The sequence below is a fragment of the Nycticebus coucang genome, chromosome 9 (genome assembly GCF_027406575.1).
Source record: "Nycticebus coucang isolate mNycCou1 chromosome 9, mNycCou1.pri, whole genome shotgun sequence".
NCBI classification, from domain to species: domain Eukaryota; kingdom Metazoa; phylum Chordata; class Mammalia; order Primates; family Lorisidae; genus Nycticebus; species Nycticebus coucang.
The window spans coordinates 120,275,334-120,298,753 of record NC_069788.1 but is presented as its reverse complement, the minus strand read 5'-3'; the positions used below and the strand labels follow the sequence as shown (position 1 = coordinate 120,298,753).

Below are 23,420 nucleotides of genomic sequence, written 5' to 3'. Positions count from 1 at the left end.
TGAGTATTGTTTAATCAAGGAGAAAGTTGCCAACCACCACCATCCTCTCTTCCAAAGTTGGTATCTCAATTATTTACTTAGGCATATCTTCGACATGTTCATAATAATTGTTTCATTAGGCTGTCTGTAATTATTTTAATCCCCACTCCATCTCACCTATTATTTTTGCAGTTTGGCTGGGGCTGGGTTTGAACCCACCACCCTCAGTATATGGGGCCGGCGCCCTACTCACTGAGCCACAGGCACCGCCCCTCTCACCTATTATTTTGAAATCTGTTCATTGTTTTTTATTCAATTTTTATATACTGTTCGCACATCTGAACTACAGAATTTTTCATTTTTCTTATTTTTCCTAATTAGTGTCCTGTCTGCTCTAGCAAACTGTCCTTATTTTGATTATTTGTATTTCCAGCCCCTATGGAATCTTTTGTTCTAATTTTTGCCTGTACTCAAACCATTAATTGCTTTCACATTAAACATTTGCCATTTACCTTTTTGCTCATGTGGGTCATGTCTCTGAAAATATTAAGAGTAAGGCAAATTTCTGAGTCCTAATCTATAGCTGCGTTGGCTGGGCTTTATTCATTTCTGAGATTACTACTCCTATTTACTAAAGAATTATAGAACACACTGTACTGGTACTTAAGGCAAGATTGTTAAGCATTCCTCCAGGTTTTCCTGCTGTTTAGAATAAAAGGGTCTTTAAGAAAAAGCATCTCACTGTGTTTGAGAGACAGGAAGAGGAACTTGATTCTACTATATCTAGGTTTTCCTTTCAATTTTAGATTTGGAGAGTAAACACATGGTTAGTTACAAAGGCAGAAGAGCAAAGAGCTTCCACAACCTTGATTCACTGCCTTCAAAACCCAGGAGGGCAAGTAGCAATAAGGAGTTGCACTTTGTAGCTCCACCCAGAAAAGAGGGAGGTGAAAGGAAACTAGGTTGGAGAGAAGTGTTGGGTATTTTTCATTCTAAATTTAATAGGCAAACAGCCATTACAAAGAAAATGGTATATTCCTCTTAGAAGCCTATTTTGCCCTGTAGCTAGTTCCAAAATACAAAAAGTTGTGTCCTACTTAACATGAAAATAGGAAAAAACATTCTTAAGTGTGGCTTTCTAAAACTATGACCATCTCAAATCTAAAATTAGACTGTTTAATGTTTATGTATTTGCTTGCTAATTGCTGGCTGTTATTACACATCAAAACACTAAATTAACACCCTTTCCTAATGGAATAAATAATCCTAACAGTGGTAGTATTTAGGAAAAGCCCAATTTCTTTAGTGATGGGAAAGTCATTGCAACAGAAATTTTGATGAGGGTCTTGATCTCAAAGAAAATTATGTCTATTAAAATATTGTATACTGTAGTTTAGAAATTTGGTTTATCTTATCTCTTTATACTACTCTCCGTAGTACAACTCTCTGGGTTAGAGAACTTTTATCAGTTTCTATCAGTAATGCATATACCATATTTCATTTTAAATTGTTTCAGATTTCATTACTTGATGAACTATATCCAAATTAGGATGGATCTTTTTTCCTACTTTTTCTGCTATGTAGCTTTTTAGAAAAATTCCTGACTTCTCATTTTTTTTTGTATATTTCCCCTGTTCACATTATTTTAATTCTGTACTGATTTCTGTGCTATTCCTATCCTAACACTGCAACATAACCCTACAAATCTCTGAGCTCATGCTGTGCTCTAATAATTTCAACTAAATCTGTACTAGCCAATATGTCTCAGTTCTCCTGCCAACTTATTCATTTAGGCAAACTATATATAAAATATGATTTGCATATTTAAAAAATATGATGTGAACAAAAAGAGCAATGCTATTAAATTACTGTTTATAATTATGAAATTGTGTTTTTAAATACAGGAGTTAAGTAAAATCCCTTTCATAATGAAAAGGGTATTACATTTCAAGTAATTCACATTAAAGGATATTCTATTTAACAGACGTGTTTATTGGTGGTGCCAGTGTTTTAATTCACATGTAATTAATGTAGACCCTATGTCAGCAACAACTAACAACACTACTTTAACTGAAAAATGACAAACTGTTTCCATGTATGTGCTCTGTGATTATTTTATAGTCCTCAAATTTTGTAGTCCTTTATAGAAAAAAAAAAAGCCTGGTGATAAACTATAATTTGCTAAAACACATTTTCTCCAAATCTTAAATATAAGATACAAGACCTTTTTTGTGCATTCTTTTATAGAAAAAACAGATTTATAATTGATTTCTTTCTTTTATTAGATTTGATATACATGGCAACTTTCTCAATCTCAAAGTTCCAAAATTATGTAATTTTAAAGGTGAAAAAATCATTTTCTTTTAGATGTCATATTCCTAGAGAGCTATTAAATTCTATTTATAAACAAAAATAGTTGCTAAACTAACACACTTTAGAAATCAGAATGTTTTAAATTAAAATATTTTTAATGAATATATGTCTTTTTTAATTAACTATCATAGTTAAATTTAATATCACAAAACAAAATGGCTTATCCCCACTAATTTTTCAAGTAGGGAAAAGTCATTGAGATTTACACTTAATGTAAGTTTTAAGTGTGATTATTAAATGATAATATTTTATCAAATATAGGAAATAATCATTTATAAGATTTCCTCTGGTCCATCAATCTTTTTAGGCCAAGTTTGAGCCCATGTCAACCTTGAAGGTTAGAATCAGTGCACCTAACTTGCCTAATAAGTTTGTCAATTTAAAAATATGAATTTTGTTGATAATAGGGAGAATAAATAGTAGCTAACTCACTGTTCAACTGGAAAACAAAAACCAAAATCCTAAAAGTGAATGGGGTAGTTTCAAATAATTACTTTAAGGAATTTTAAAAATATAAGCAGGAATGGCCAATGATGTTGGGTTTAAAATTTCATGGGATAACCTTTAAAAAGAAACACATAGAAATAGTGAACTCATAACCTTATTGATAAAAAACTAAAGTTTAATAGTCATTGAAGGGGTAACAACCACTTGTAGTCTACATTTAAAAGTAATTTTAATCATAGCTAAGAAAAACTAAAAACAATGAATTCTATTAAGAAACAATAAAAATTATAAACATTTAACACCTAAAATGTAAATACTTAAGATCCAAAACAAAAATATTAAAGGTAAAAGGGCCTTGAGATTTCTTCCAACAATTCATCTTATAAAATCAATTTCTAAATAGCCATATCTTTAGCTTTGGTGTTTTGTCTGCTATCCTCTAAACATTAATACAGTAGCAAAATCACTTAGGTTCTTTTCAAATGCTTGGCATTATAATGTGATCTCATATCTTTCCTCAAATTAAATTTTGCTCCACATATTCCACATGTATACAGATGAACATCCATGTGCTGCTCCAACTGTTCATTATTTGGGAATATCTGAAAGCAGACCTGGCATATAGTCTCACCAGCAGATAAATGAGAAATCATATGCCGTACATGGTCATGTTTTCTGAAGTTTCCTTGATCACAAATGGAACAGACATACCTGGCCATGCCTTTGTGCATGTCATTGTGCAGTCGCAACTGACGTTCTCTTAAAAATTGCTTTCCACATGTCTGACAAACAAATTGTTTTTCCTTTGTATGGACGGTATAGTGTTCCCTTAAATGACACCGCTGATAAAATCCTTTTCCACACAGATTACAAAAATGTTTTCGTCTATGATCTCTTTCATTTTCTTCCATCATGGCACTCTTAAACACATCTTGATCTAGGCAGCTAGACATATGTTCAACCACTACATTCTCAGTTTCAAAACGCTGGCCACAATTAGGACATCGGTAAGGACAGGCTGAATGCTTGAATAACTGCTTTTTTTGGATACTGTTTATCTGGTAATGATTGTCCCTAAAATCATCCAACATTTCAACAAACATATCTCTTATTTCAGACTGGTCATCGGGATTCTCTTCCATGTCCATTTTCTCCTCAGTATTTCCTAACCCGTTCATTGTCAGATCTTGGGGTTCTCCACATCTTTGCGCATGTTCCTGAAGCTGTCTACCCTTGACAAGTATTTGTCCGCATTTACCACATGCACAGATATTTTCAATGTGTTTGGCTAAGTAATGAGATGACAGGTCCTCCTCAGTTATTGTGAGGCCACACAGCTCACAAGATGCGTTTTCAGTATCCTCTTGTACTGGACTGCTATTGTTAGGGGGCCTAATACTTTCTAAACCACCACTCTCATCGGTGTTTATGGACATGCGAGGTTTTAGAGTTTTCCTACCACTTTTTTTAATGCTGATATCTTCTTCGACATAGTATCTATAAAATGGCTCTTCAGGTTCATCTTCTAATTCATCATTGTCAGTGGATTCATTGCAGTCTTTATCAGTAACCTTGATGATGTTAAAGTCTTTTAGTTCATCTGTAGGAATATCTTCTGGCTCCATCTTGATGATGATTCTTTTCCTCTCAGCAGCTCTGCTTTTTTCTTCATTGGCCATTTCAGACTCCACTGTGCTACTCTTTCTGCTTCCAGTGGTTGAAGCTGAATCATCAGCAGCCTGGCTTGTGTCTCCTCTGTATTTGTCTGTCTGTGCTGAAAATGTTTTAGAGGAATCCTTTTCACCAAATTCAGCTTTGATGTTATTGTCTTTTCCATCTCTGATATCTACTATTCTGTGGTAAGATCTTGTGTTTTGGTATGAATGTCTGTTAGTACAGGTTAGCACGTGCTCATCTAATAATTTTTCACAGCTAAAGCCAAATCCACAGCTATCACAGGTAAAACTCCGCCCAAAGCGTCGTGACACACGTTCTTTTGGAGTAGATAATTTGGACACAGAACTTTTTTTACATACATCAAATAATGGTTCAGGAAAATTACCTAATTGTAAAGACTCTTCATCAGGCTCTCTATTATGTGGTGTATTTACCGTTGAACTTGGCTCAGCACACCACCTGTTGGCTTCATTGCCATTTCTAGCCACAGTATCTTCATACATTCTTACCCCAAATATCATTTTGCTGTTCTGCTTGCTGGAAGCAGATGATGAACATTTTGAACTAGAACAATCTGAGTCCTGTATGTCTTCTAAGCAGTCAGGAACATTGTACAGCTGTAGGTAGTTCATTGCCACTTTAAACTGCTCAAAACTGGAGGGAGCTGTCATAATTTTTCCTAAATACATAAATTGCAAAATGAGATCAAAACATTCTGCACTAATTTTCATGTTGCTTAGATTCAGTTGTGCAGTACTATGCTGATGGTTCATGAAAAACATTCTAAAATAGGAGCTGCAGGCAGCTAGAACTGCTTTGTGTGCTTGAAAGTAAATGTCATCAATTGCGATACAACAGTCACAGAGAAAACCCCATTCTCTTTGATTGTTTAGCTGCTGAAGGACGTAGCTGCTGTGGCTGGGCTTTGCCATCTTCTATAATTAGAGACCTATGTAAAACAAAAATATTAAAGTAAGACAAGATGTCAGAAAAGTAGTTGGAAAAAGTAATTTTTATCATCATTAGTGACATCTATGGCTTTGTTGTTATATAATCAATATATGAATAGGACTCGATACTGTGGCTCATGCCTGTAATTCTAGGACTCTGGGAGGCTGAGGCAGGAGGATTGCTTGAGATGAGGAGCTTGAGACCAGCCCAAGCAAGAACAAGACCCTACCCCATTTCTACAAAAAGTAGAAAAATTAGCCAGGAGCAGTACAGGGTGCCTATAGTTCCACCTACTCGGGAGGCTGAGGCAGGAGGATCACTTGAGCCCAAGAGTTTGAGGTTGCTCTGGACTCTAATGATGCCACTGCACTCTAGCCCAGGTGACAGATCAAGACGGTTTCTGATCAAAAAAAAAAAAAAAAAGAATAGCTTTCCATTCTAATGTAGTAAAACTCAGTAATATATACCTGAATTCTTTAAATTTGAAGATGAAGATACTCAGCCATTTATTCAGATTCTTCATATTGAACAAAGGCATGAAAAACAAAAACTATAATTTTGGTTTCATTGCAACTCTGGGGGAAATGTATACTAAACTTGAAAGGAAAAAGATAGTTTAAAATTATTTGAAGGATATGAACAATGAGAGTAAATAAGGTAGTAATTTAAACTGAAAGTTAATAAATAGATTATAGAGTACTAAAAACTTTTTAGATTATTGACATTAAGGACCTATTTAGTTCATTTTATAAGTGTGATAAGGGTATTTTGGTTATGTTCAAAAAGAGTCCTTCTAGGTGTAACACATACTGAAGAATTTATAGATGAAATACCTGAGATATGTTTCCAGATAAATGGGTTGTGTGTGGGAGCTGTAGATGATACCAGATCGGCCATGTGTTGAGAACTATTGAAACTGGAGATAAGTATAATTCTATTTTGTATATGTTTGAAATTTTCCATAAAAAAACTCTACCTTAAAAAAAACCTTACTAGATGATATAGAAATGGCATCAAACAAGTAAGCTTGATTAGCGCCTTTCTCTTTTCTTGAATTATTTGAGAAGCAATAATTCTACAGAGTTAGACTATGTCTCAAATTGCTTGGCACATACTTTAGGGTATGAAGCAGTCAGTTTACTAGGGAGGGAATTATCTATACTTAAGAGTATGCATTTTTCTTCCATTTTTTAATTGTTAAAAAAGTATACAAAAGTACACATAACACATGCTCATTGCAAAAAATTCAAACACAGAAGTATAAAAAATAAAAACACATCGCAGGTCATATATCTCTTCCTAGAGGTAACTCCTCCAAATATAGCATATTTTGTACCAGGAACAGTTTTGCACTTGTATTTTTTAACCTAAATGGTATCATACTACCTGTACCTTTCTACAGCTAGTTTTCTCCACTTAACAACATTGGTGGACACCACATATTTTTTTTAATGTACTGACTTTGGATAAAGGAGAGGAAAATATTAAAAGCACTATAAGTCCTATGTATTATATTACAAAACCAAAATAAGATCCAATTTTAGCCTTAATTTTTAATCTTTATAAAGCTATCTTCTACTTTAAAAACAAGTTCCTATGCAATTTTAACTTAAAAAGAACATTTAACAAGCTGTTCAGAGAAATAAAATGTTCATACTTTAGTCCCAAAGCTCTTCAACTCCTCTTAGTAGTACTTAAGAGAGCATGTAAGTTTATTTACTTCTACTTGCTCTTTATCTGTTCCTCAAGATCAGATATGGATCACATATCCTTTTTCTCACTACCTACAGGCCTATCCTGTCACTGCAAAGACATCAAGGTTCCAATGCCAGACATATAGGCCTGGTGAAATGAAGGTGGCTTATAAAGAGACCTGCTGCCTTCTTAAAATTGCAACCACTATGCTTTTTCTGGAAGCCAGATTAAGTGTTTCAAGTAGGTGCAGTACTTCAAACCTCTGTAATTCAAGATATCTGTACAAAATTGTGAGGAACCATGTTCCACATGTACCTAAATATAAAAAGCAATGTATGCACAAAGATACTCATCAATGTGTTATTTATAATTTGAACGCCTGGTAGAAAGGGAGTGGTTAAGTAAATTAAGGCAAATCTATTTTATTCACTGTCATGTGGCCTTTAGAAATTATAAATGAATTATAAAAGAAGAGAGAGGGAAAAATCTTCAGGACAGAGTCAAAAAAAGACAGGATACAAGGCCAGGCACCACGCTCATGGCTGGGCATGGTGGCTCACAGCTGTAATCCTAGCACTCTAGGAGGCCAAGGTGGGAGGATTCCTTGAGCTCAGGAGTTTGGGACCAGCCTAAGCAAGAGTGAGACACCCAACAATCTTACTAAAAATAGAAAGAAAGAAAACCTAGCCAGGCATCGTGGTAGGTGCCTGTAGTCTCAGCTACTTAGGAGGCTAAGGTAAGTGGATCACTTGAACTCAAGAGACTAAGGTTGCTGTGAGCTATATTGATGACACCATGGTACTCTACCCAGGGTAACAGAGGGAGACTCTGTTTAAAACAGGATACAAAATTATGTTGTAATGAGACATATCTAAAACAAATCCACACAACAGAACCTTATTCAAAAGGTAAAAAAAAAGATGGATAGTTATTTTTATAAGATTCAGAGAGACCTTTAATGAGTAATAAATTCTAGAGAAGGACAGGGGGATAGATATTACACCCCCCAAAATACTTTCTATTAAAAAGAGTAGTTCAAAAATGAAACAGATTTATTTAGAGGATAATGATAACTAAGGATAATTTTGGCTTTTCCTGGAACAGTGATTTCATTCACCATGTGCTCAGTACAATGCCCACTCTATGGAAGAAGGCTATGGGCTATAGTGGGGGAGAACGAGGTTCACGTCTATACTCCTATCTCCCCCCACACCCTGAAAGCTGGAAGCTAAACAAGTGCTGTATCTAATTTTTATTCCTAACAGTTTCTAGAATGACTTACAATTGTTATTATAAGCAACATTATTATGCAAATGTCCAAGTTCTCTGAGTAAAACTGACTTTAGGTAATTTTAATAGCAATCATTCACACTTATGTACCAGCAACTTTTTGTTACACCCATTCAGAAAAGCTGTATTTTAAGAAAGCTCAATATACCAAAAAAGGTAGAGGGATGGTAGGGCAGAGGAGGAGGGATCTAAATTCCTGTAAGGCTTTCAACTTGTTATCCCTTAAAGATGATTTTTGCATTAAAAATTTTTAGAACACATGTACTTTTTTTTTGTTTTGAGACACAGTCTAACTATGTTGCCCTTGGTAGAGGGCCGTGGCGTCACAGCTCACAGCAACCTCAAACTCTTAGGCTTAAGTGATTCCAAGTAGCTGGGACTATGGGTGCCTGTCACAACACCCAGCTATTTTTAGAGAGGCTCATTTTTGCTCAGACTGGTCTCGAACTTGTGAGCTCAGGCAATCCACATGCCTTGGCTTCCCAGAGATTATAGGTGTGAACCATCACACCTGGCCCACATGCACTTTTAATAAACAATAATCTTACTCAAATTCCAAAGGAAGCTTGCTCTCTCTCTCCTTTTTTTTTTTTGGAGACAAGAGTCCCATTATGTCGCCCTTGGTAGAGTGCAGTGGCATCACAGCTCACAGCAGCTTCAAACTCTTGGGCTTAAGCAATTCTCTTGCCTCAGACTCCCGAGTAGCTGGGACTACAGGCGCCTACCACAATGCCTGGCTATTTTTTGTTACAGTTGTCATTGTTATCTGGCCTGGGCTGGGTTCAAACCCGCCAACTTCGGTGTATGTGGCTGGCGCTGTGACCACTGTGCTACAGGCACCAAGCCAGGAAGCTTGCTCTTTCTTCATTTTTTTGACATCCTTAATGACACTAACAAAAAAATTTAATGAACATTACATGTAATGTGTATGTGTAAAATGTTTTAAATAAAAGGTTGCTTATACTTCAATTGTCTCTGCTTTTATAAGTGAATCTGATTGCTTTTGTTTCTCTTACTAGGTGCATCACTGATAGGACAAAGTTTATCACAGCTAGAAGTCAAGGGCTGGGCTGAGTGCTAAAACTTCAAATGTGATTCAAAGGACTTAATGACTTTTGGATCCGGAGGACCGCCAGCTATATACTGCCAGGTATTCCCTAAGGCTAAAGGATACTCAGTATGCGGTACTCCAGCAAGAATAAGGAGTTGGGTAATCCAAAAAATGTTACACTGGCTTTTTTTTTTTTTTTTGGAGAGTGTCGTGGCTCACACAGATCCCAGCAACCTCTAACTCCTGGGCTTAGACAATTCTCTTGCCTCAGCTTCCCAAGTAGCTGGGACTACAGGTGCCTGCCACAACGCCCCGCTTTTTTTTGTTGTTGTAGTTCGGCAGGGGCTGGGTTTGAACCAGCCACCCTCGGTATATGGGGCCAGCGTCCTACCCACTGAACCACAGGCGCTGCCCGTTACACTGGATTTTTAAAATTTTAGTTTGAAAATGCTTACTAACTCATCTCAAATTTAAAAACCAAACAGATTAAGCGTATTATTATTTTTTTGGAGACAGAGTCTTACTTTGTCACTCTCAATAGAGAGCTGTAGCGTCATAGCTTACAGCAAATTCAAACTCTTGGGCTCAGGTGATTCTCTTGCCTCGGTCTCCCAAGTAGCTGTGACTACAGGCGCCCACCACAACGCCCAGCTATTTTTAGAGACGAGGTCTCACTTTTGCTCAGGCTAGTCTCAAACTCGTGAGCTCAGGGAATCCACTCACCTCGGCCTCCCAGAGTGCTAGGATTAGAGATGTGAGCCACCTTGCCAGGCCTATTATATTATTTAGAAATTCATAGACTTTAAGAGCTTAAAGAGATATAATCTAGTCCAACATTCTTTTTTATAGAAGACCTAGGGCTATTAAAAACGTATGAGGGCATAGTTAGCTTTGTTAGTATATGCAGTAGGACTGCAGAACAAGGACTCTTGATCATCGAAATGGTACTAACCACCATAAAGCCCTTCCTTGGTACTATGCAGTATAGTCTTACATAAAGGCTAAACAAGGACTGGGCATAAATTCTTAATATATTGTTGGCCAGGTGCTATTTCAAGCGACTACCCTCATCTGAACTCTTCATCTGTAACGTGGTTTTATCTGTACATGTCCATCTAGGTTTATTCAATAGATGTGTTCCCTAAGTTATACTGTGTAAGCTATTTCTCACTGACATAGTAAGATTTCAAAAATACTTTTCTTCCATTGCCAGATCTCTTAAATTGGAAATAACAGTTTTGCTGGAAGTTTCCTTTCCTTCAGCCTTGGTCAAATGATAATTTAAGGGTCTATAAATAAGCACTTATGTGAATGAAGAAGTTAACTTAAAGGAATTCTGAAGTGACTGTTAAGGCAAATAACCAGCCTCTAAATTGTATCATAGACTTCCATTGCCACAGAGGCATCTGAAATGATTTGCATAACCTCTTTAAGGAGAACAGCTTGGCATCAGATTCCCAATTCAGATGCCAATCTCTGAATTACTTACAATTCCCCCTGTATCTCAAGGGAGATTATGTGTGTATATATATTTATTTCCTTTCACCTATTTCTGTGTCTTACATGAATGAATATACATGTATGTATTTAATTCAAGGATTAGACTTTTTTAAAAGCCTGAAATGTAATGAAAGGATTCTCTCATGCTTTAACAACAGAATAACAGAATGTATTAAATAACTACAATGTTCCTAACACTGGATAAAGCACTGGCGTGTGAAGGATGGTGTATAATAATTATATCTGGGGGATTAAATCTAAAACAAATAATTTGAGAACAATTAAGTGCTAAATTATATTGAATAAAGTTCAGGAAGAGTTTAGAAGAAGAAAAGCATGAATTATACTAAAAGGTTTTAGAAGGGACACTTAGTATAAGATTTGAGTGATGCCTTGATGAACCAGTGGGACACAGAAAAACAGAAAGCAAGGGGACAAGCACTTCAGGTACTTGTATAAGTATGGATGTAAATAATTGGGGAAGGGAACACAGGAGCTTGGCTGGAAATGTAGTAGGAGAGAAGGTAGATCTGTTTTACTGGGCTGGTAGATGAAGGTTATGAAGGTAGGGTAAATGACAACTCTAATACAATAATAATACAAATAGCTAACATTTGTTAAGCCATGCCATATACTAGACATAATATATATCTCTATCTTGTACGCATATATATTACAAATATATACCTGTACATACATGTATGTGTGTACATCATTTTTGCATTTAATTCTCATAATAAACTCTACAAAGTAGATCCTATTATAAGGACCATTTTCCACATTAAAAAACAAAGGCACACAGTGTTTTGGTTTTTTTATTGAGACAGAGTCTTAAGCTGTTGCCCTGGGTATACAGTGCCATGGTGTCACAGCTCACAGCAACCTCCAACTCAGCTCAAGCGATCCTCTTGCCTCAGTTTTTGTTTTTTTTTTTTTTTTGTTTGTTTGTTTTGAGACAGGGTCTCAAGCTGTTGCCCTGGGTACAGTGCCGAGGTGTCACAGCTCACAGCAACTTCAAACTCTTGGGCTTAAGTGATTCTCTTGCCTCAGCCTCCTAAGTAGCTGGGATTACAGGCATCCGCCACAAAGCCTGGCTATTTTGTTTTGTTGTTGTTGCAGTTGTCATTGTTGTTTTAGCTGGCCCAGGCTGGGTTCAAACCCACTAGCCCTGGTGTATGTGGCTGGTGCTCTACCCACTGAGCCACTGGTGCTGCCAGTTTTTCCATTTTTTAGTAGACACAGGATCTCCCTTTTGCTCAGGCTGGTCTCAAACTCGTGCGTTCAAGCAATCCACCTGCCTAGGCCTTACTGTAGATAATAAAAATCTTTATTATAGATCATGGCACTCTGGGAGGCATGAACCACGGCACCCGGCCACAGTGTTATATAACCTTCCTAATGTCACAAAGAGAGGACTTCTTAGGATAAGAACACAAACAATGCAACTCTTGAGCCCAAGATCATGGCCTTGAAGATTTTTGTCACATTGACAAAATTCTTCCCTAGAATACCATTTTCCAGGGTATAGAGTCCAATCTCTAAAACTGATGAAATATTTTAGGTTTCTCCTTGAAACTTCTAAAAATAACCAGTTGGAGTGGTTCTTAAAGATAAAAGGTTTTACTTCAAGACACTTAAATGACAGACAAGATCAAGTATAGAAAATTTTATTCACTATTTACACCAGGCATTCTGGCTAGGTATTATACTCTAAATTCAGTACTTAGTACGGAATGTTCTGAAATTATAATTGGTTATGTTCCAAACTTTAAGTTATTTGCAACTTGGAACATAGAAACTGTGCTATAAATGGGGACTTGATTTTATGCTCATGCCTAAAACTATAGTATAGCTGTGCATTAATCCTAACAGTGCTGTAGTATTACTTGTATCATCAGCCCTGACAGAGATCCAAGGAGCAGTATGGTACAGCAATGCCTACTGTACTAAACCTTCAAGGACAGGGACAAGGCTTAATGGCCTTTGTGTTCCTTGTGCCTAGCACACTCTTCCCACACAGTTGGCTCTTAATACATGCTTGTCAAATGAAAGAATTTTTTATAAAATTGAGACAGAGTCTCACTTTGTCACCCTCTGTAGAGTACTGTAGCATCATAGCTCACAGAAACCTCAAACTCTTGGGCTCAAGTGATTCTCTTGCCTCAGCCTCCCTAGTAGCTGGGACTACAGGTGCTGGCCACACCACCTGGCTATTTTTCAAATAAAAGTATTTTTAAAAGGGCCCAGGACCTAGTGTCTACTGCTAGATTTGAATACAAGCTCACTGTGACTTATTTAGCTATAAGGAAATTTCTTTACCTCTCAGACTGCTTTTCTCATCTATAAAATTGGGATAATACTCCTCACAAGGGGTGAGTTTGGTATTTTTCCATCTCCTTGCTTATCATCTCTTACATGTTAGAGATGACAAATGTTTCTTTGCCTTTTCAATCCAAGCATAATACAATTTTTCAAAAATATTAATGTCATCATTGTGAACAGTTTATAGAATTTTATGAAATGATCAAGTTCAACCCACTGCTTTATAGACCAGAAAGCAAACTGAGTCCCTAAGAAGTGATATGTTCACAGTCACAAAGTTTTAGCATCTGTCAGATAAGACCTGGGTCTCCTCCATCTAGCACTTTTCATATTACTCTTAATTATAGCCTACACATACAGCATCCCCAGCTGTGTTTTCTCCTATGCATCAATTATGTTTTGCTGAAATATAGGAGCTCTTCAAATCTGCAAGGACTGTTTGAATCTACACAAAATGGCCTCCACCTGTATGCTTTTAGAGACTGTAGTTGGTTGGTATTTTTTCATCTCCCTGCTGGTCAAGCCAACAGCTGTCACTTCTAAAAGTTGTGCTACTCTCCTGTTGCCCAGTGTTTCAATCTTTTATGGGCTGTGAAATAAGACAACTCACTGAAACTGAATCTACATAATTTAATTTTCTTGAGGACTTACAGAAGGGCTCTATGAGTAACATATAAGGTTTTAATTCTAGACCTTTGTTAGTTAACAGGTGATTAAACTGCCTTCCTCCTTTACTTCATGCCAGGGCACTGGGTAACCAAGGCTGCCAACCAAATAACTTATAAATAAGAGATGTTTCTGTAGTTCAGCTGCATTATAGGACTAGGAAATGGATTTACCTACACAGAAAGCAGAAGGAATATAGTGGCTCCTGGAATATTCTTCTCTCCCTCCAGAAGTGGAACAGGAAAAGTATGTAATCCAGAAAATCACATTTTGATCCATTCATCCTGAAGAGGTAGCAAAGAGCCTTCTGACCACCAGAGGGCATTATATAAACAGGAGGCTCTTCTCAGCTCAAAAACAACAACAAAAACTTCACCAGGAAGTCCCTTTTTGCACTTGGGGTTTGTATTCTTAGGGTTCACTTTATAGAATTTTTGTTTATCCCAAAGTACTGACTCTAAAGCTGCTCCTCCTCTGTATTCTTCATCAGATGCCACCACCATGCACCATCACCCAGGTTACTTAGGAGTCTAATGGAACTTCTCTCTCATAATCAAGCATTAAGTCTTGGCAATTTGCCTACTGAGTATTTCTCAAATTTGCTCCTCTAGGGACATCTGCCTTCCCTGCCCTTATGAGGCCTCTTTGATCACAAGTTATTACAGCAGGCTCCATAACTAGTTCCTCAAATCCATACTTCAAACTCAGATGATTCATGAAGAACAAAAATCAAACCATGCTTTTGGTCTAAGCATGGTTCCCCCCACTATATCTCAGGTGACAGACTTCATAGAGTGGTGTACAATGCCCTCCGTGCCCACCCATTTAATTTTACTTACGTGTTTGGCTACTTCCTGCTCCCAACTTCAAGCAACATAAAACTGCCTGTCACAGCCCTCACCCCACTCCATACACACCTCCAATATACTGCACATACTTCTTACGCTTTTCTCATGCTGATTGGCTGGTTCTTTTGTCTGAAACTCCATGTATCATTAAGAATCAGTTTATTACCTCCTGCAGAAAGCCTCTGTAAACACCTTCCTCTCCCACTATTTTAGGTTTTGCTATCACTATGTATTTTCTCCTTATTCTACACTTACTACATTAAATTTTAATCATCACAACAGTTACATAAAGTGGGCATTTAAAGCACAGACTAACCACACTGCTTGGGTTCAAATAATGGCTCTGCCACTTATTGAAGTGTATGACCTTGAGAAGGTTGCTTCATCAATTTGTGCCTCAACTCTCTCACTTAAAAAGGGATAGTAATACTTCCTAGCTTTTAAAGTTATAGTGAGGTAGTGTATGTCACAGAGTAAATGCTAAAAAAAGAACTGGCTACTATAATTATGTATGTGTTGGTCTCTCCCACTAGATTTTGAGCAACTTGAAGGTGAGGACTTTGGCTTATTCATTTCTTTGGAACATAAATATTCAGTAAATGTTAATGAATGAGGCAGCTCTCTCTATGATGATGGGAGGAATTACCCCAGCTTCCTTCATTCAGCAGATCCTATGCATTTTTTTAATGGCATTGTTACCATTTGTGCAGCTCCATTTTTTTTTTAATCCAAACTAAAATCCTGAAAACATCACACTCTCATCTAATTGAAATTCAACAAAATGAAACCAACAAAAAGCATCATAAAAAGTGTGTTCACAGCTGAGTACAGTGGCTCATGCCTATAATCTCAGCACTTTGGGAGGCCAAGGTAGGAGGATTTTGAGGCCCAGAGTTCAAGATCAGACTGAATGGCATAGTGAAACTTGATCTCTACAAAAAACAGAAAAATTGGTAATACTGAAGGAAATAAGTTGCAGAAAAAGAAAGAAAGAAAAGGAAGAAAGAAAGACAGACAAAAAAGCCGAGAAAAATTAGCAAGGTGTGATGGTGTGCACCTGTAATCCCAGTTACTCAGGAGGCTGAGGCAGGCAGATTGCTTGAGCCCAGGAGTTTAAGGTTGCAATGAGTGAGCTATGATGATACCACTGCTCTCTAGCCCAGGCAACAGAAAGAGACCGTCTCCAAAAAAAAAAAGAAAAAATGTTTATATAAAAAAGTTAATTCCATTTTTAAGCCTTAAATCTAAGATTCCCCCTCATCCCAAACAACCTAATATGGCAAAAACCGTTCTATTTTCACACATGCTATTCCCTTTGGTTAGAATTTTTTCCATGTCTGGCTCACTCTCTTTGGGAAGTTCTTTCTGATCTTTGGGTGAGGCAGATGCCTCTCTGATGTCCTGCCAAGACAACTAATACAACTACAGGGTGACAAATAATGTATTATCCAAACTGGAATGCTATATCTATCAACACATTCCAGGCAGGTAATACAATTATTTGACTCTGTGTTACCGCAAGCTCCTTGAGACCACGGCATTGTCTTAGTAATTACCATAACCCCTGAACCTCTAACTGCCTGATATCTAGTTTATATTTGAGGAGTTTCTTAATGCATAAATGTTCAAGTAGTCAATCAATTTTTTATTATTTTAACCATGGCAACTTTATAGTGGCTGAAAATTTATAAATCATTTCCCCAAATATCACACAACTGTTTCTCATAACCACCCTGAATAGGTTTTTTTTTTGTTATTCTCATTTTGAAAATGAAGAAACAAATTCAGTGGTTGTTTTGCCCCAAATTGCTCACTTTCTAAGTAGAAGCTGGGACTCTTTTGAAAGCCCTAAGTTTCAGTTTTTATAAACCAGCCAACACTTTCTGGGCATGACTATTAACTGAAAGCACCTTTGGAACATTCTAAGCCTCCCAGAGTTACCTTCTTCCTGAATCTAAAAGTTCTTACCATGATCCCATCCCGCAAGTAGAATGATCTGTCCCTTCCCCAACTCACCTTCCATCTAGGGACTCCCACTATCCACTAGGGCAGGCTCTCTCCTCATACTACAGATTCAAAGTGGGCAGGGGACTCTTCAGTTATCCCTAAAAGGGTTCTATGAGTCTCACACAGATAGCTAACAGAAAATCTTATCAGTTAATTTAAGTACTTAATTTTCTTTCTTTCTTTTTTTTTTGAGACAGTGTCTCACTATGTCGCCATCAGTAGAGTGCCATGGCGTTACAACTCACAGCAACCTCAAACTCTTGGGCCTAAGTGATTCTCTTGCATCAGCCTCTCAAGTAGCTCAGACTACAGGAGCCTGCCACAACGCCAAGCTATTTTTTTTATTGTAGTTGTCATCGTTGTTTAGAAGGTCCAGGCTGTGCTCAAACCCGCCAGCCTCGGGATATGTGGCTGGTGCCCTACTCACTGAGCTATGGGCACCACGCCTTAATTTTCAAATTTTATTTTGAAAACTATCTTAAAGGCAGAATAATGTAAAAAATACTCATGTCCTCCTTTACCTAACAAATGCAATCAGTGTAACCTGGTTTCTTATACCCTCAATGAATTCTCAACAATAATAAAAAAAAAAAATTAAAAAAAAATACTCATGTCCTCAATATCATCAAATGACCAATGTTGTAATTAAATGTCTATGCACTATTTTGGGGCTTTGCTTTTAGAAGTCAACTTTTCTCACAGCTCACTCTTCTTAAATACATCAGACTAATTAAGGAATAAGTGATTCTATACTTTGACTAAGATTTCTTATAATTAATACACAAATGACTATATATGCCAAAATTGTAAGTATACTTAGTCCCTGCCACCCTTTCCTCAATTATCAATTCCTCCCATGTCTGAAACAGCACAATTAATGCCCTTCTTTCCTCTAATTTGCTTTCCATATGTTCACCAAGCAGTCTTTGGAATTTCAGTTCTGTATCAGCATAGGGATATCTTGGCAGCGATTTTCATGGCAAGTAAACCCATTCCGTCCTCACTATAAATTATGAAACTCTACACAAATTTGAGAGTGTTGTTTTAATGAGTTTAGCCCCTATAAATCAATTGATCAGAGGTGGGACAACATTATAACATTAACAACTTGAGAACTAGCCCACCAAGATACAATAAGTACACGTACTTTGTAAGGACAAACCTAAAATAGCAACCCAGTTATATTTAAACTCTTGAGTCTGTTAGTTAATCACACAATTTTAAATCAGCCCAATGCAGAACACTCCCCTTTCCTCTACCTGGCAATTCTCACCAACCTGAGTAGTGAACAAAAAACATGAGCCCATCAATCACCATAGGCCATCCCCTGGCACAGCGAAGCACACACAGCAGCTCAGCTATGGTCAAATGTTGCTTTCTCTTATTTTAAACAAGGAATTGACTGTTCATAGTGATTATCTCTGAGGAGTGGGAGTTAGAATGACTTTCATTTTTGTATTTTATATACAGCAGCATAGGCTGAATTTTCACAAAGAGCATTCAATTTATAATAAAAAAGTATTTCCCTTTTAAGAAAAAAATGACATGTATCTTTAAATTTGGCTCTCACGAACATGAGAACAAAGTCATTTCACTATTTTATCATATGAGATACTAACACAAGAAAATGTCAGGAGTAAACATTCTATCGAAACTAAAGTGACCTCTTAAAGCAGATGTTTCTCAAATATACCTCGATTATTTTGGAAGACAGATTATAGCTTAAAAATAAAAATCTATAGAAAATGTTTTGCATTTCTACCCCAAATAGCTTCCTCCTTTTTGGGCCAGAAGGTTCATGGCAAAAGCTTAGTGCTTTTCCTGGCTAGAGAAGGGCAGGCCTGAAAGCAGGCACTTCTTTTCTCCTGCACATTAGAAAGGAAAATGGTGCTGCAAAGAACATGGAGAGAGGCTTAGCCCAGCAGAAAAGAATGAGGAAACAGTACAAAAATTTAGCAGTGTTAAAGTGCAATCAAAACATAAGGTCAAAAGCAAATGGCTGTGACTGTCCTCATGGCCTACTGAGGTCCTGGTTAAAGTACTGGCATTCTCTTTTCTGACAATGATGCACCAGCCTCCCTCCTTACCACATGCCTCCCCACAGGCCATCATATTAGTGTGGGAAGAATAGAAAGGCTTCAAGAAAGACTGCTCAACCTCAGTTGTTCCATACCATGAAAATGTGGTCTTATTGTAAGCCCAAGAATTTGAGGTTGCTGTGAGCTGTGACGCCACAGAACTCTACCAAGGGCAACATTGTGAGACTCTGCCTCAAAAAAAAAAAAAAGAAAGAAAAAAAGAATATAAGACATTAACTGAAGGCTCTACCACAGTGTTTATTAACCTTTGGGAAAGCATTTTACCTCTGCTATGTTTCAGCTTCCTGTTTCTTTAAGCAGCAGCTCGCATCTAGCTTCCAAAGCCATCCAGTTTTTATTGAGACTTTTCTTTAGAGATCCAGCAAGTGATTCAAAACTTCTAAGGTTCTTTTTTTTTTTTTTTTTTTTGAGACAGAGTCTCACTCTGTTGCCCTGGGTAGAGTGCTATGGCGTCATAGCTCACAGCAACCTCCAACTTTTGGGCTTAAGGGTTTCTCTTGCCTCAGCCTCCCAAGTAGCTGGGACTACAGGCGCCCGCCACAAGGCCCAGCTATTTTGTGACTGTAGTTGTCATTGTTGTTTGGCAGCCCTCAGCTGGATTGGAACCTACCAGCTCTGGTGTATGTGGCTGGTGCCCTAGCCACTGGGCCAGTTTTGAGGTTCTGAGCAAATGAAGGCAGTCATCAAGCTTCATCTTTTTCTATCTCAATCCCCCCATTTCTCCAGATCACATCCATTTGCATTAACAAAATTCCACAGAACCTAATTTAAAAAACAACCATAACTACTTGTAAGTTCTGAGAACTGCATCCTTCACTGTTTCAGAATGTCTCCAACATCAGCCCCCAAAACTGCCCAGCACGGAAGCTCACCCTTTAGTAATCCTAGCACTCTGAGGCCGAGGTTGGAGGATAGTTTGAGCTCAGGACTTCCAGACCAGCCTGAGCAAGAGGGAGACCCCATCTCTACCAAAAATAGAAAAACTAGCTGGGTGGTGGCGGGTGCCTGTAGTCCCAGCTACTCCAGCGGCTAAGGCAAGACGATCACTTGAACCAGGAGTTTAAGTTGTGGTAAAGCCACTGCACTCTACAGAAGACGACAGAGCAAGACAGGATTAAAAAAAAAAAAAAAAAAGAAGCAGCCCCACAAACGAACTAGCAGTCAAACAAAAAAGCTGATTCTAAGTTTGCATGTAAAAGCCTCCTGTCACTCCTTTGGCTCGCGTGTCAAAAGGAAAACTGTTTCTGACCTTATACATACTGTATGGAAGAAGTGCACTTAGACCAATGGAGAATCTGCATGCACCTACCACGCTGAAACTAGACGCAGGAACATTTTTACACACGTACAAATACCCCATCCCCAGAAAACCTCTTCATCAACCTCTTCCTGACGCGCCCAATTTAGAAAATGTCATGTCAACCCTTCAGATCACGCACACGTTGCTTAGGTAGAAAAGGAGACCGGGAGCGGTGGCTGAACTCAGACGCATGCCTACATATTTCAGCGGTAACGACTCTCGATCTGCGTCCAACACGATCACCACACACTAACAGAACTTCTAGTTAGGCGCCCATCACTAGAAGCGAAAGCACTTCTTTCCCAGGGAAGAGAAGATCCTTTCCACGGGAAATTCCCAAATCCCAGATCTTCCACTTTTTACTGAACATAAAGCGTGTGTGCAGGCGAGGGAGGGTGGGAAAGAGCGTAGCAAGAATCTGCTCGGCTCCTACGCCTCCTCCCTCGGAGCGCGCCCAAGTCTGCGGCCTCGGGCTCCGGGACACTTCCCCTCCCACCCGCCACTGAGCCGCAGCTGTAAGTTGAGAGAAGCGGGCGCTGGGCACGTCAATCAACCGCGTCCTCCCGCCTCCCGTCTGCACCTCCCCTCCCCCCCAAAAAAAATTAAGGCAGAAAAAGAAAGGGAAAAGAAGGTAACTAATTTGGAAACTAGTCTCCGCCGGGCTTCGCCTCAGACCTAGGGAGGCCCCACGCCCGGGACTGGCGCGTCGGCATCAAGAGGCGGCCTGGCAGGCGCCCGTCGCCGAATCTTCACAGCGCGTCCGCCACGCTCCAGCTCGCCGCACCGGTCGGGGCCGCTCTGGCCCCGCACTGCCAGGCCCACGGCCCGTTGCCCTCCCGCCCGAACCAAAGTTGCGCAAATAGCCCCACAACTGACAAATACTCACCGTTCGCAGCAGGAACCAGGGCTGCGGAGATTTTAGGGAGTTTAAGACAAATCAACCGCGGGAAAGCGGGCGCAGGCAAGGGGCCGCGAGCTGCAGTGGCGGCGGCGGCGCGCGGCGAGCGGGCTGGGTTGCGCGGAAAGGCTCTGGTTCTGCCAGGGACTGTGCTGCAACAAAGGACTTCCGCTGCCGCACAGCCGCGCCTGCCGCACCGCACTGAGCCGGCCCCGCTTACGCGGCGACTCCGGGTCTGCCCACCAGTTCGCTGCGGCGTCCGCCAGCCTTCCCCTCCCTCTCGCCCGCCCACCCACTCCGTCGCTGGCTGCTAGGGGCACCCGCGGTCGCCTGTTTGTTGCAACAAGTTTCTGTGCCGGCCTCCGAGGAGGATGGCGCAACCCGTACCGCGGGGGCTGGCGTGGTGGCGGCTTGACCACCCCTCTCGCCCCTCTCCCAAGGGTAGGCTTGGGACCTCCTCCTCCTCCTCCTGTTTGCACAGCTGGATGGGACTGGGCCCCTCCCGACTCCCCAAAGGCAGTATGCTGCTTTCCCATTCCGTCCAGATGTCAGATCCCTAACCCGCAGGACCCTCCCTCGCGATATGCCCCAGGTGTTCTGGGGACTCTGGCACCTCGGAGTCCCTTCCGCTAAGGGTCGCCCATTCCGCACGCTCCCCCAAATCTGCCTTCGGCGGGCCTGTCCGCCTTTTGCCCTGAGTCACTTCCCCCGCCATGCCCCACCTCGCCCAGCCTGTCTTCCCTCCCAGATTCCAGCGGCTTGGCCTCCCTGACCCCGCGCGCTCACCCCTTCCCAGGCGAACACGCGGGCGCATCCTTTCCCACCCCCACCCCAGAACAGAGGAGGTGCCCGTGCTTTTGCACACCCGCAGGAAAGTCCCGGGGTCACGCGGTTGTGTGGGTAGCCTGTGACGCTCAGACTTAGCCCCACGCTTCCGCCAACAGAGTCACGACTGGGGACTGTGGCGACAGCAGCGCCCGAAGCGCCAGCCGACCCCCGCCCGGCCACTGAGTCGGACGGGCGGGCGGGCACGCACGTACGCACGCAAGCACGCACACCCTGGCCCCAACGCCCCTGGCTCCTTAGCTACCAGGCTCGCAGTCACGTGGGACTATAGCTGGGCGACCGGCGCAGAAAGCCGCGCGAGAGCGGGCCGCGGGGTGCGTGAGCTCCAGCTGCCGCGAGCCTTGCGCGGCACGGGAGCCCGCCCCTCCTGCGCGGAGGAGCCGGCCGGCCGCCGCGGCGGCGTCTGGGTAAGCGACGCGGCCCAGCCCCTGTGGGCTGCTCCGGGCTCAGTCCCTCCCGCCGCGAGCCGCCGAGGGCGGTGGCCTGCAGCTGCACCGGTCGCGAGACAGATGCAAGTAGCTGGGGAGGTGGGGTGTTTTTGGTCCGTTCGAGATGTCAGGGCACAGGAGGAAAATGGCAACCGCGAGTGAGCGCTGGGTCTAGGATGCCCGGAGCCACCCCTTCGCTGCCTTCTAGGGCGGCCGCGGGGGCCTCACGCTGGAGGGGATGGCCCACGGCGGGCGCCATAAAGGCATAGAGCCCTCTCCTGCAGACCTGGGTGCAACCCAGGGCAGGAAACCCTGACAGGACTGCGGCATTTCCCGGGCGGCCGAACCGACCCCTCTTGCAAAGGGGCTAATCAACAGATGTGAGAACGCTGCGGCCACTGTCCCCCCTCCCAGTTTGTAATACCCAGTTTTTAGGGCAGGAAGCCACCCCCCAATTTTTTATCTCCTTCTAAACAAACGCAAGTTTTCTTTTTGAAGCTTACTTCGTGTTATCACTACCTTCCCTAGCGCTCATAATTTGGAAACCTCAAACTGTTACCAGTTACCTGGTGTGGAGCGCAGTGGAACCTACCGGTAGCAACGTGTTTCATAAATTAATGCCCCTGTCATTCCAAGGGATTAAATTTGGCATTATTTCTCCAGAGGCTCAAGTCTTTCTGATAGAGCTATTGATTCTCTCACAGGATTCTGTTAAGTGTGAAGTACACTTTGGAGTCTCAGATTTTACAGACAAGAATCAGGTGCCTTATAGAGAATCCATTTCATCCCTCTCCTTTTACAAAGAAGACACCAGGCCTAAAGCACAGTCATAGGTTGATTCCTCCAGATAACTAGACTCCCAGGCTCCATCCAGACACCTTGGTCACTGCCCTTTCCACCATGCAAGGACTCTTTTGCCAGCTTAACCCACTCACTGTAGAGAATGTATCCACCAGAGGTGGCTTGGTTTAGGTTATTGAGAAATCAGCCTTGGCCAGTGTGTGATGGCTCTGGAATAGTTGAACTGGCACTATTTCTAAGTG

General features: G+C 40.7%; 3 protein-coding genes across 16 annotated transcripts in view; 1 reads left to right on the top strand and 2 right to left on the bottom strand.

The window, feature by feature from the left end:
• Window positions 1-21,226, bottom strand: part of HSPA2 (heat shock protein family A (Hsp70) member 2) — a 37,260-nt gene extending 16,034 nt beyond the window's left edge. The window contains exon 1 of one of the 2 annotated variants that reach the window (XM_053601095.1): window positions 21,092-21,226. Coding sequence is in view for 1 of the 2 variants with exons in the window: in XM_053601094.1 (XP_053457069.1) it covers window positions 3,511-3,535 (25 nt within the window). In the remaining variant the exon portion in view is untranslated. Of the gene's footprint in view, window positions 1-3,510; window positions 3,629-21,091 lie in introns of those variants that run through there. The other variant, XM_053601094.1, reaches the window with a different exon arrangement.
• ZBTB1 (zinc finger and BTB domain containing 1) overlaps window positions 1-22,061 on the bottom strand; it is a 29,082-nt gene extending 7,021 nt beyond the window's left edge. The window contains exons 1-2 of one of the 8 annotated variants that reach the window (XM_053601093.1): window positions 21,092-21,259; window positions 3,511-5,425 (exon numbers count right to left, since the gene is read on the bottom strand). In XM_053601093.1, coding sequence (XP_053457068.1) covers window positions 3,511-5,408 — 1,898 coding nt within the window. In that variant the 5' untranslated portion in view covers window positions 5,409-5,425; window positions 21,092-21,259. Of the gene's footprint in view, window positions 1-519; window positions 5,426-9,987; window positions 10,012-14,124; window positions 15,417-15,856; window positions 17,190-21,091; window positions 21,260-21,889; window positions 21,908-21,968 lie in introns of those variants that run through there. The other 7 variants (XM_053601088.1, XM_053601092.1, XM_053601085.1 and 4 more) reach the window with 7 other exon arrangements.
• Window positions 22,062-22,168: 107 nt separating this feature from the next.
• ZBTB25 (zinc finger and BTB domain containing 25) overlaps window positions 22,169-23,420 on the top strand; it is a 43,635-nt gene continuing 42,383 nt past the window's right edge. For 2 of the 6 annotated variants that reach the window (XM_053601104.1, XM_053601100.1), the window contains exon 1: window positions 22,169-22,356. The gene's annotated coding sequence lies outside the window, so the exon portion shown is untranslated. The other 4 variants (XM_053601106.1, XM_053601105.1, XM_053601099.1 and 1 more) reach the window with 3 other exon arrangements.